The 14,045-nt window shown below is 44.0% G+C and overlaps 1 protein-coding gene across 1 annotated transcript in view; it reads right to left on the minus strand.

Annotated features, from left to right (window-relative positions):
* Window positions 1–6,650: 6,650 nt before the first annotated feature.
* Window positions 6,651–14,045, minus strand: part of mfsd2ab (major facilitator superfamily domain containing 2ab) — a 55,009-nt gene continuing 47,614 nt past the window's right edge. Inside the window, exons 10-14 of the mRNA XM_042295084.1 lie at window positions 11,603–11,686; window positions 9,554–9,666; window positions 8,737–8,880; window positions 8,248–8,424; window positions 6,651–6,926 (exon numbers count right to left, since the gene is read on the minus strand). Of these exons, the coding sequence (XP_042151018.1) occupies window positions 6,872–6,926; window positions 8,248–8,424; window positions 8,737–8,880; window positions 9,554–9,666; window positions 11,603–11,686 (573 nt within the window). The 3' untranslated portion in view covers window positions 6,651–6,871. The remainder of the gene's footprint in view (window positions 6,927–8,247; window positions 8,425–8,736; window positions 8,881–9,553; window positions 9,667–11,602; window positions 11,687–14,045) is intronic.

Raw genomic sequence — 14,045 nt, forward strand, 5'->3', positions numbered from 1 at the left:
TTGCCCTGACCCTACTCTGCTGTTTCCTTTCCATGTCGTGCGTGACTGACAAGTGAGTACCTTTCATGATTGGAGCAAATGTATAAAATTATACCGTTAAAAGAACCAGTGTGTGTGCTTCTGTCATATTTAATACAGCATCCCGTCAGTCCAGTATGTAAGATAAATCCACATTTGGTTTTTAAATCTACATTTTTTTATATATTTTTTTGCATTTGTCATTCATGCTTGTATGTTAATAACTAACATGTTTAACTTAACTCCTTGTATTTTTTCCCCTCTTTAGTAAAACACAACCTTTCCCCTTGTGCTCCTGTGTTTTGTGTAATAAAAACCCCAAACTGTGGATTTCCTGTTTCATCTCATTTCATCTGCTTTTCTTATGAATGCATCTAGGGATGACTGGTTAGCTGTCTGGTAGTCTCTCATTACTCTAGGGCAGGGCAGGGGGGGGGGTGACCCTTTCGTTACATCAGCTGTACATCACATTGATAGGAAATGTATTTCTTTAATGAATTCTGACAGACAAAAGCACAATACTGCATCAATTAGTATAACATTTATTAAATAACTACTTCGAACACCCGTTACTTTCTGGCACGGATATCAAAAGATATACAACTTTTACTTACATATATTTACATTATGCACAGGAGGTGTGTGTGTGTGTCTGTGTGTGTATACAAGGCATTGTTACAGCTCTGTGTGGAAGTAAGTTATATTAAAAACTATTCTCGTTTTAGAGCCTAAACACGTTTGCCTTCTACTGCCTTGAGTCGAACAGGAAGGTCAACGCCAAACATATTCATCAAAAGAAAATAAGACAAAAGAAGAAGAAAACAAGACAACAGTAAACGTGAACACATTTCAGTTAATTACCATATAGCTCCTGTCTTGGGCCAATCAGTGACTAACACATTTCAGTTAATTACCATATAGCTCCTGTCTTGGGCCAATCAGTGACTAACACATTTCAGTTAATTACCATATAGCTCCTGTCTTGGGCCAATCAGTGACTAACACATTTCAGTTAATTACCATATAGCTCCTGTCTTGGGCCAATCAGTGAATAACACATTTCAGTTAATTACCATATAGCTCCTGTCTTGGGCCAATCAGTGAATAACACATTTCAGTTAATTACCATATAGCTCCTGTCTTGGGCCAATCAGTGACTAAATTACATTTCAGTTAATTACCATATAGCTCCTGTCTTGGGCCAATCAGTGAATAACACATTTCAGTTAATTACCATATAGCTCCTGTCTTGGGCCAATCAGTGACTAACACATTTCAGTTAATTACCATATAGCTCCTGTCTTGGGCCAATCAGTGAATAACACATTTCAGTTAATTACCATATAGCTCCTGTCTTGGGCCAATCAGTGACTAACACATTTCAGTTAATTACCATAGCTCCTGTCTTGGGCCAATCAGTGAAATTTTGTCAAATGTCAGATCTCTATGGCAAGAGGCATCATTCAACCAAGTTTAATCCACAAATCGTCCCAGTGCTGTCAGATAGCGTGTGACAAATGACAGATAGACAGATCCACACTCCCCTCACGGATATCATTGTGTGGGACAATGACACGTTTTTCTCATTGTATGAGACTGATCAGGTAGAAATGGTAAAATCTGGTAACCGAAGTTGGATTTGTCTTCTCTCTAACCACTTTTGGCACACAAGACGTCCATTAGCTCTGGTCCAGGGCACTAGACCGTTCCTCTAACTAGGATCAGAGCTAGACGTCCACTAGCTCTGGTCCAGGGCACTAGACCGTTCCTCTAACTAGGACCAGAGCTAGATGTCCACTAGCTCTGGTCCAGGGCACTAGACCGGTCCTCTAACTAGGACCAGAGCTAGATGTCCACTAGCTCTGGTCCAGGGCACTAGACCGGTCCTCTAACTAGGACCAGAGCTAGATGTCCACTAGCTCTGGTCCAGGGCACTAGACCGTTCCTCTAACTAGGACCAGAGCTAGATGTCCACTAGCTCTGGTCCAGGGCACTAGACCGTTCCTCTAACTAGGACCAGAGCTAGATGTCCACTAGCTCTGGTCCAGGGCACTAGACCGTTCCTCTAACTAGGACCAGAGCTAGATGTCCACTAGCTCTGGTCCAGGGCACTAGACCGTTCCTCTAACTAGGACCAGAGCTAGATGTCCACTAGCTCTGGTCCAGGGCACTAGACCGGTCCTCTAACTAGGACCAGAGCTAGATGTCCACTAGCTCTGGTCCAGGGCACTAGACCGTTACTCTAACTAGGACCAGAGCTAGATGTCCACTAGCTCTGGTCCAGGGCACTAGACCGTTACTCTAACTAGGACCAGAGCTAGATGTCCACTAGCTCTGGTCCAGGGCACTAGACCGTTCCTCTAACTAGGACCAGAGCTAGGTGACCACTAGAGAGACTATTATGCGCTAAATCAAACACTATAATTGTCTGTAAATATATAAACCGTATGTATAACGTAACTTTGTTAACACACTGAACAAAAAATAGAAACACAACATGTAAAGTGTTGATCTCATGTTCCATGAGCTGAAATTAAAGATCCCAGAAACGTTCCATTGTCCACAAATGTGTTTACATCCCTGTTAGTGAGCATTTCATCCTTTGACAAGATAATCCATCCACCTGACAGGTGCGGCATATCAAGAAGCTGATTAAACAGCATGATCGTTACACAGGTGCACTTTGTGCTGGGGACAATAAAAAGGTCACTCTAAAATGTGCAGTTTTGTCACAACGACACAATGCCACAGATGTCTCAAGTTGAGGGAGTGTGCAGGTTGACTGCAGAAATGTCCACCAGGGTTGTTGACAAATAAATGAAATGTTCATTTCTCTACCGTAAACTTTAGAGAATTTGGCAGTCCGTCCAACCGGCCTCACAAACGCAGACCAAGCAGGCCCAGAACCTCCACATCCGTCTTCTTCACCTGCGGGATTGTCTGACACCAGCCACCCAGACAGCTGATGAAACTGTGGGTTTGCACAACCAACTCATTTCTGCACAAACTGTCAGAAATCATCTCAGGGAAGCTCATCTGCGTGCTCATCGTCCTCACCAGGGTCTTGACCTGACTGCAGTTTGGTGTCGTAAACGAATTCAGTTGGAAAATGCTCCCCTTCGATGGCCGCTAGAGAAGTGTGCTCTTCGAGGATGCATCCCAGTTTCAACTGTAACAGGCAGATGCCAGACAGCGTGTACGGCGTTGTGTGGGACGAGCGGTTTGCTGATGTCAACGTTGTGAACAGAATGCCCCATGGTGGCGGTGGTGTTATGGTATGGGACAGGCATAAACGAGAGACAACGAACATAAGTGCATTTTACCGATGGCAAATCTGAATGCATAGAGATACAGTGATGAGATCCTGAGGCCCATTGTTGTGCCATTCATCTGCCGCCCTCACCTCATGTTTCACCACGATAATGCACAGCACCATGTCACAAGGATCAGTACACAATTCCTGGAAGCTGAAAATGTCCCAGTTCTTCCATGTCCTGCATACAAACCAGAAAAGTCAACCCATTGATCATGTTTGGGATGCTCTGGATCTACGTGTATGACAGCGTGTTCCAGTTCCTGCCAATATCCAGAAACTTCCGACAGCCATTGAAGAGGAGTGGGACAACATTTCACAGGCCACAATCAACAGCCTGATCAAGAAGGAGATGTGTCGCGCTGCATAAAGCAAATGCCGGCCACTCCGAATACTGACTGGTTTCCTGATCCACGCCTCTACCTTTTTTTGTTGTTGATATGTGACCAACAGCATATCTGTATTCCCAGTCATGTGAAATCCATAGATTAAGGCCTAATTCAGTTATTTCACTTTGACTTGATTTCCTTACAGTTCATATAACTCATTAAAATCATTGCATGTTAAAAAAAATAAAAAATAAAAAAATTCAGTGTATATTTCAGTGTAAGATGATATTTTCCATGGAGCTGATGTATAGGCCTAGTGGTCTTCGTCTGTAAATCAATTTCAACTGACATCCTGTGGACACTTTCAATACAATAACACACAAACTTCATACCCCCCCATTTTCATTTTCAAATACTTTGACTTGCTTGCCTTTTCGGGGCCCCGCCCCCCAAAAAAAAAAAACACAGCTACACAAAAAGACAAGACTGAGGATTTAAAAAAAAAAAAAAAAAAATTAAATTAAAAATAAATTTGAATTAATAAAAATACAGTTAACTTTCCAAATAAAAAGGTTTTGAGACCAATACACATAGGAGTAATTTTGTAGTACGCATTCAGACCTCATTTCAGTCGCAACAGCAACCTTTAAAAATGCTATTTAAACATAGGATAAATCTAGAATATAAGCAGGACATTTCCCCCCCCCCAAAAAAAAAAATCCATGCCTCAAATGTAACTCAAATACTTCAGAATGTAGTCTTTCTAGATTAGTACGAGCTGTCGTTATGGTTTTGCCCAACACTAAGTCTTGAACTAGTAACGCTGTTGTAGTGATACTATAGATTGTATAGGCTGTGTGAAATAGCTTGGTTAACAGTTGTACTGTTAGTGGTTCTGGTTTAATGGTGAGGTAAGTGCTGTGATGAAAACAGCTTTTACCTCCAGTTTATTAGACTACAGAGTTGGTCCCAAATCTCTTCTGGGCCACACTGGGGTGTATTCATTTGTGCACTAGGAATGTTTATATTGCACAAATTCAGGTAGGTTCCTCCCTGTTTGCTTTCCTAATGAATACGCCCGTGTTGAATATGCTTATGGTCAAGTTCATTTTGTATGGCCCGGTCCCCTTGGGTAGGCAGTGTTTGTATATTTTAGAGCATTGCATTGGTCCTTAAGTGAAATCTCCACACACCAGGGGCACTGGACCGTGCAAAACAAACCCGCACATAGGAAAGTGGGTAAGGAAACATTTGAGATGGTTTCAAAACTGCATGAAACACACGACTTGTAAAACAAAAATTGATAAGAGACCTCACTTCCTTGTGAAACAAACAGCAGACAAGGTCTTAAAAGGAACTAAATTATACAAATCTAACTTATTGCAGACATTGTTGGTTTTGTTTATGTACATATTTAGAAAAGGGGGGGAAAAGTGTTGAATTAACAGTATGCAGATACTGGGACTAACAGGTCGACAATATATTACACATCAGAAGCAGCTGGATTAGGACAAAACAGCGTAGTCAGAGTCCTAAGTAGTCAGAGCCCTAAGTAGTCAGAGCCCTAAGTAGTCAGAGCCCTAAGTAGTCAGAGTCCTAAGTAATCAGAGTCCTAAGTAATCAGAGCCCTAAGTAGTCAGAGTCCTAAGTAATCAGAGCCCTAAGTAATCAGAGTCCTAAGTAGTCAGAGACCTAAGTAATCAGAGTCCAAATTAGTCAGAGTCCTAAGTAATCAGAGCCCTAAGTAGTCAGAGTCCTAACAGTCAAGACAGTACAAAGTAGTCAGAGTCCTAACAGTAATCAGAGTACAGTAGCCCTAACAGTCAAGACAGTACAAATTAGTCAGAGTCCTAACAGTCAAGACAGTACAAAGTAGTCAGAGTCCTACCAGTCAAGACAGTACAGTAGTCCTACCAGTAAAGACAGTACAGTAGTCCTACCAGTAAAGACAGTACAGTAGTCCTACCAGTCAAGACAGTACAGTAGTCCTACCAGTCAAGACAGTACAGTAGTCCTACCAGTCAGACAGTACAGTAGTCCTACCAGTCAAGACAGTACAGTAGTAATCAGAGTCCTAAGTAGTCAGAGACAACAGTCACGACAGTACAAATTAGTCAGAGTCCTAAGTAATCAGAGCCCTAAGTAGTCAGAGACCTAACAGTCAGGACAGTACAGAGTAGTCAGAGTCCTAAGTAATCAGAGCCCTAAGTAGTCAGAGACCTAACAGTCACGACAGTACAAAGTAGTCAGAGTCCTAACAGTCAAGACAGTACAAAGTAGTCAGAGTCCTAACAGTCACGACAGTACAAAGTAGTCAGAGTCCTACCAGTAAAGACAGTACAGTAGTCCTACCAGTCTAGACAGTACATTAGTCCTACCAGTAAAGACAGTACAGTAGTCCTACCAGTCAAGACAGTACCAAACTGAAGTCTGTATACACTTAGTAGAAACATTTGATATTCAAAATTGTTGTAGAAATATTCAAAAATAATAATAAAATCAAAAAAAATATATATATTATTTTAAAATGTCTGGCTTTTGTAACCGATACCAGTAAAAAATCAAACGAATAAAAAGGCTCTTATTTAGCTTTCAACAGTCTTCTTCTCCACCCTGGAAAAGAGGGTTGCAGTAAATTGTTCTAGTGCAGTGTCTAAAGTCATTAGAGATTTTCAAGTTATACCTACGATAGATAAAGTTATGGCAATATACATCAACAGTACTATGCATTGTACCCATAACATTAAGTTTATGTGCATTAATTTGACATCAAAAACGTCTCAAATGACACCGTAAAAAGTCCCCATGGAGTTCACTACAGTTACAGCCCCATGTAGTGCACAAGGAAATGGGTTGCCGTTTTAGATTTGACCCAAAACAACACTGACAACAGAGCGGGTGACGTCTGTTGGGAAAATGTGTCATAACTGAAGTGGGCGGGACTTAAACCAGGAAGGCCGTCAGTCATATGCTTCCTTTGCCATGGGGGGGTAAGATATGTTGTCGTTCCTTGCCATAGGGAACTGCAGTTTTAGAAACATTTTCTGTTTTTGGCCTCGTGTTAGTGATCCTTTTAAGTTCAGAGACCTGAAGCAGCAGTGTGATTGGATGGAAGCAGTGTTGCCGTTGTGATAGGTCCAGCCCCCCTCATTAGCCCCACCCAGTGCAAGCAACAATCAGTCACGCCATTGATCCATGAGTGTTCTAGAACCTACACCATGTTTGTCAGTTCTGTTGAGTCGGTTTCGGAGTCTGCCTCATTTTCCCTGTGAGAACAGAACAGAGAGACCCGGGGATTACACACGACAGACAAGCAGTCCATATACCAGAACAGTTCACAACAAAATGTACTTTATGAAAAGCCTGGGTACCAGGCATGGCAAGTAGTGGAATAATAGCACAAACAGACTGGCACCCAGGCTCCTTTATGAGTAAAGGGTTCGTACAGACAGTGGTCCAATTCAAGGTCTTTCCAAGTACTTTTTCCAAGCACTAATATTTACGTTCAAGGACCATCAATTTGTAAATAGTTCCTATTATGCAATTGCTTGTAGTCGCCACCAGATGGCAGTATATCACCACAGCCTCAAAACGACTAACTTACTATTCATTACAACCTCACAAGTTCTACTCAATAATTTGTTGATTCACTACTTATTTCCTACATACATGAGTGGTATGTCAGTAGTGATGGTGTAATTTGAGTAGTGATGAGCAGAGTTAGGTCCCCTAACGCCTACTGTTGAACATCTATTCACATTACTACACAATTCCAGCTTAATGCCTGTATTGTATTTTTTTATTGGGCATTTGGGAATTTACTACTTAATAGCTACAAAAAAAAGCATCTTGCTTTTGACCGGCAGCTTTAGGGTGAGTTCGTAAATTGCCTCCAGCTTGTCAGAGGTCACTCTGGGTTCTTGGTAAATTCAGAGCGTTTCGCTCTCAGAGCGTTCGGCGCCCAGCTCTGACGAGGAATAAGGTTGTTCTGAGCGTTCTGACTGTAACGGCAGTCAAGCACCCAAGCTAACTGGCTAACAGTAACTAGCCACTTCCAGACACATAATGAGAGAACACCTCACTCTGACCATTTTACTCCCACCAGCAGAGCTGGTTAGGCTGTTTTCATGTTAACCAGAGTGACGTTTACTGATACCGGCCATCTTCAACGGGTGTTGAGCGTTCGTAAATGTGTCTGTTATTCTGCGCTCTGGTACACTCAGACGAGAGTGCTCTGAAATCGGAGTAGAAGTGAATTTACGAACACACCCTTAGTGACGCTGGTCGGGAGAATGGCGGGAGGGCTGTGTGAGTAACGGGCCAACAGAACAGCAGGAGCACGGCGAAAGCAGGTACCAAGTGAATGAGGAGATTGGTGGGGAAAAGTTACATAATTTATAACTGGCGCCATCGCAGGACACAGCGTTGAACCTTGTGAGTGCTTCTGAAAGCAATAAGTTATCTTATAATGGAAAACAATTTGGCAATATTTCCAGGTCTATGCCTATGGTATATCTATCCAATCCGGTTATATATACACAGGAAATGCTTGGGGTACGAGGCCCGAGTCAGACATGCAAGTCTTACCGTTGCTCCTGCAGCAGCTTCCTGTTGCCCTGCCTCCTCTCTTCGTCGATTGGATAAGAGCGGAATATGACCAGACCAATCAGAAGGAGTCCTATGGGTGCCGCGGAGACCAGAATCTTCAGGGTTATATCCACGTTCTCAGGCTGGGTGCAACCTCGAGTCATATACCCTGCAAAACTAGAGATGGAGTGAAGGAGAAGCAGGAAATCATGAGGGAGGAATTTAATCACATGACTTTGATCAAAGATGTTCATGTGACACACTAATACTAATTCAGATAGAGAAGTAATCCTGTGCTTTGAAGTGGGATTTTGGCTTATCCTCATGTTTTTTTTTACTGGGAAAGTAAAACTTCCTGACTGATGATATCTAAACGAATATGTACAGCATGAAGGGGCTGCAAGGGGCCACAAGGGGCCACAAGGGGCCGCAAGGGGCCACAAGGGGCCGCAAGAGGCCAAAGTCTCCATCTGTGAAGGGTAAACTTACTCCAAGCTGAGAGTAGAGATCCCCAGAGAGATTCCAGAGGCAAACTTGGTGAAGAAGACGTAGAAGGAATAAAAGATGGCTTCGTGACCCCGAGAGTCTGGGTTCTGGACCTGGAAGTCATCCACCACGTCTGGCAACATGGACCTAGAGACAGAGACAGAGAGTCAGTAACATCCACCACATCTGGCAACATGGACCTAGAGACAGAGAGACAGAGAGTCAGTAACATCCACCACATCTGGCAACATGGACCTAGAGACAGAGACAGAGAGTCAGTAACATCCTCCACATCTGGCAACATGGACCTAGAGACAGAGAGACAGAGAGTCAGTAACATCCTCCACATCTGGCAACATGGACCTAGAGACAGAGAGACAGAGAGTCAGTAACATCCACCACATCTGGCAACATGGACCTAGAGACAGAGACAGAGAGTCAGTAACATCCTCCACATCTGGCAACATGGACCTAGAGACAGAGAGTCAGTAACATCCTCCACATCTGGCAACATGGACCTAGAGACAGAGTCAGTAACATCCACCACATCTGGCAACATGGACCTAGAGACAGAGACAGAGAGACAGTAACATCCACCACATCTGGCAACATGGACCTAGAGACAGAGACAGAGAGTCAGTAACATCCTCCACATCTGGCAACATGGACCTAGAGACAGAGACAGAGAGTCAGTAACATCCTCCACATCTGGCAACATGGACCTAGAGACAGAGACAGAGAGAAACCAGTCAGTGATATAAAAAAAAGAGGGAAAACAGTGAAACAGAAAGATGAGTGACAGACAGCTACTCCAACTCACCATGGCAACAGGAAGGCAGCAGCGACTCCGACCCCGGCAGCGAATGACACGAGGTAGGTAATGATGAGATTACTCTTCACACACACCACCAGGATCATGAAGGGGATCACAGACTGCAGAGAGGAGAGCAAACTTCATTCACCAATGATGAACACAGAATGTTACGTTACAGCCTTACTCTAAAATTGATTTGTTTTCAATCTACACACAATACCCCATAATGACAAAGCAAAAACAGGTTTTTAGTTTTTTTTTGCAAATTTATATTTATAAAAAACTGAACTATCACATTTACATAAGTATCCAGGCTGTATCACAACCGGTCGTGATTGGGAGTCCCATAGGGCGGTGCACCATTGGCCCAGCGTCGTCCGGGTTAGGGTTTGGGCGGGGTAGGTCTTCATTGAAAGGCATCTGCTTCCCAGCCAAACCGGGTTTGTGCATTTATTATGATGACATTTTGTGACGGTTTCGGACTTCGGTGGGGGATTTTTCAGAGCCCAAGTCTACGCCTCTTCGTCTGTGAAACAGTAGGGTTTCTTCAGTTGTCATTTAACAAGCGACGACTCGTTTAGATAGATGTATGTAAGATAGATGTACTATTGAGCGACTAAGATCTCTGCAAATAACGTACAAATTAATGTCCGATTTCTTGAGTTAGATTAATTCAGACAATTGTTTAGGAAGTGTATACTGGCTACTGTGTCTCAAAATGGACAAACAGTACCATTATTGCCTTTTTCTCATTTTTCAAGCAAATCTCTTTTAATGGAGTATGCGAGCACACTCGTTTGGATTGGCTAGCTGAGATGGGCTAGCTGAGATGGGCTAGCTGAGATGGGCTAGCTGAGATGGGCTAGCTGAGATGGGCTAGCTGAGATCGGCTAGCTGAGATCGGCTAGCTGAGTTCGGCTAGCTGAGATGGGCTAGCTGAGATGGGCTAGGTGAGATGGGCTAGCTGAGATGGGCTAGCTGAGATGGGCTAGCTGAGTTCGGCTAGCTGAGTTCGGCTAGCTGAGATCGGCTAGCTGAGATGGGCTAGCTGAGATGGGCTAGCTGAGTTCGGCTAGCTGAGTTCGGCTAGCTGAGATGGGCTAGCTGAGTTCGGCTAGCTGAGTTCGGCTAGCTGAGATGGGCTAGCTGAGTTCGGCTAGCTGAGTTCGGCTAGCTGAGATGGGCTAGCTGAGTTCGGCTAGCTGAGTTCGGCTAGCTGAGATGGGCTAGCTGAGATGGGCTAGCTGAGATGGGCTGAGATGGGCTAGCTGAGATCGGCTAGCTGAGAGATGGGCTAGCTGAGATGGGCTAGCTGAGTTCGGCTAGCTGAGTTCGGCTAGCTGAGATGGGCTAGCTGAGTTCGGCTAGCTGAGTTCGGCTAGAGATGGGCTAGCTGAGTTCGGCTAGCTGAGTTCGGCTAGCTGAGATGGGCTAGCTGAGTTCGGCTAGCTGAGTTCGGCTAGCTGAGATGGGCTAGCTGAGTTCGGCTAGCTGAGTTCGGGCTAGCTGAGATGGGCTAGCTGAGTTCGGCTAGCTGAGTTCGGCTAGCTGAGATGGGCTAGCTGAGTTCGGCTAGCTGAGTTCTGCTGAGATGGGCTAGCTGAGATGGGCTAGCTGAGTTCGGCTAGCTGAGTTCGGCTAGCTGAGTTCTGCTGAGATGGGCTAGCTGAGATGGGCTAGCTGAGTTCGGCTAGCTGAGTTCGGCTAGCTGAGATGGGCTAGCTGAGATGGGCTAGCTGAGATGGGCTAGCTGAGTTCGGCTAGCTGAGTTCGGCTAGCTGAGATGGGCTAGCTGAGATGGGCTAGGTGAGATGGGCTAGCTGAGATGGGCTAGCTGAGATGGGCTAGCTGAGTTCGGCTAGCTGAGTTCGGCTAGCTGACAACCAATCTGAAGCATGTTGACACCTTAAGGCATGGTGCCTTTCCAATGTCAGGCTTTGCATGAAACAAGTGGCCTTCAGTGTCTCCTCATCCAAGGCCCTGGCCCAATAAAGCATGCCTCCATGGACTAAGGCATTTTGTGTGTGATCATTCTGAGGGTATGCTAAGTCTTACAGAGGTGCCGATGTACACAGCTGTCTTCTTGCCAAACTTGGTGAGGAACCACTGCCAGAAGGGGATGGTGAGCGACGCAGCGAGCTGGAGAGAAAAACAAGACCCAACAAATGGGGTTCAGTCAAGACATAATATAAAAAATGGTTGTGTTTCTAGTTGAGTCTGTTTCTGTTGCCATATTTACTTCAATGACCTGGCTATAGGGCTCCAGTCCGTTTCAACTTTAGCCAACGTGCCAAGAGAACGGTCGAGTCTCAAATGGAACCTGATTTGCTTGATGGAACTTTCGACCATAAAAGGAATAGGGTTCTGTTTGAGATACCACCTTCAGTCTTTGGAACATGTTATGTAGCAGACTACAAAAAAAACCTTGATCCAAAAAACAGCATCTGTCAGGTTTGTGTTTTTGGGATTTATCAGGTCTTCCCTAAGGAAGACATTCTCAACCTCTCCTAATCCACCTATCACATGCCTGGCAACTCAATCGGAATTTTTTTTCCGCCATCGTTGAAGTTGTTTACGTTGACGTCGAAATTTGTTGTGTCGTAGCTACAAAACAAAGTCATCAGCGATTGGATCATCTGTAACCAAATCAGTATCAAAGTCAATAACACATTTTCTAAAAATGTTCTGGCTCTGACCCAACCGCACCAGTTTAGTTCATGGGACAAATCAGAACGATTAGAATGGGTTTGCAGTCTTGAAATCAGCGGGCAGGTACTCAGATCCAGCCACATAGCTGAAAATAAACAAACATCTGTGGGCGTGGAGTAGCGTTCGGCCGGGTAGCCAGGCAACCCATAACGACACAGCAGAGGTAGGAATTGCAGGATGCTTCACAAAACAATCCAGTGGACATTTTAATAGGGTCATTCCTGCATTCCCCAAAGGTCACCATCTGATGGACCTCTGACTTTATGGTTTAGCCAATAAGAGGTCAAACATTGACCCCCTATGGGCGCCACTAGGATGTCAGTCATTTCCCCTTCTTTTTGGATGTGTTTGTTTAAGAATACGTTAACATTGTGTGTGTTGTAGGAGTTAATAACTGCAAAGAAAGTACTAAGCATTAAAAAAGTACATTTTCCTCAACCTGCTCTAGTAAATCCAGTAATCTCAAGAGTAACTTCACTTTGTCTGTGTCCTCTTTCTAGTGCATCAGCTGTTAGTGTGTGTGTGTGTGTGTGTGTGTGTGTGTGTGTGTGTGTGGACTGCATCTGCTAAACATCTTCACAATGCTTGTTCTGCTTCCTGGCAATACCACATCAAGGTAATCTGCATCTGCTTTCCCCTGAACTGTCTGCACTTCGCTGCCTGTCTAATCTCTCTCCTTCCAGTATCACAAACATTTGCATAGTCTACAAAAAAAACTGTGTGAATAGACCATGTTCTGAACACAACAGCAGGGTTCGTACAGACAGTGGCAAGGAGTGGAATAATAGCACAAACAGACTGGCACCCAGGCTCCTTTATGAGTAAAGGGTTCGTACAGACAGTGGTCCAATTCAAGGTCTTTCCAAGTACTTTTTCCAAGCACTAATATTTACGTTCAAGGACCATCAATTTGTAAATAGTTCCTATTATGCAGTTGCTTGTAGTCGCCACCAGATGGCAGTATATCACCACAACCTCAAAACGACTAACTTACTATTCATTACAACCTCACAAGTTCTTCTCAATAATTTGTTGATTCACTACTTATTTCCTACATACATGAGTGGTATGTCAGTAGTGATGGTGTAATTTGAGTAGTGATGAGCAGAGTTAGGTCCCCTAACGCCTACTGGTGAACATCTATTCACATTACTACACAATTCCAGCTTAATGCTTGTATTGTATTTTTTTACTGGGCATTTGGGAATTTACTACTTAATAGCTACAAAAAAAAGCATCTTGCTTTCGACCGGCAGCTTTAATGTCGCCAGGAGAACGGCAGGTGGGCTGTGTGAGGGAAAACGGACACCAGAACGGCAGGAACACGGCGGAATATCGCGGGCTCCCCGTAAAATGAGGCGATTGGCAAAAAAGCTCTGCAGGTTGTTCCAGAGTAAATGTCTGAAATGGCGCCAGCGTAGGATGTAGAGTTGTGTGTTTTTTGTCCCTGAAAAGCCACATGAAGGGTCATTCTCCCACGCTGCAATGTCAAAGTCTGATGAATTTTTTGTACCTTACATGGTGTGGGTCGGTTGGGCAGTTAAAATTTTTAAAAAGGTGGGTAAACTATACTGAACAAAAATATAAAAACGTAACTTGTGAAGTTCTGGTCCCTGGTTTCATGAGCTGAAATTTAAAAAATAAAAATAATACATTTTGCACAAAAAGGCAAGATTGAATCTACATTTGCCGGACATTCTCGATGTGACGTTGGTCAGATCTGACTGCCTGCTTGGCTGAGTGGCAGCGTGGGTGGAGCCAGGCTGAGTGGCAGTGTGGGTGGATCCTG

The sequence above is a fragment of the Oncorhynchus tshawytscha genome, linkage group LG13 (assembly GCF_018296145.1).
Source record: "Oncorhynchus tshawytscha isolate Ot180627B linkage group LG13, Otsh_v2.0, whole genome shotgun sequence".
Taxonomy (NCBI): domain Eukaryota; kingdom Metazoa; phylum Chordata; class Actinopteri; order Salmoniformes; family Salmonidae; genus Oncorhynchus; species Oncorhynchus tshawytscha.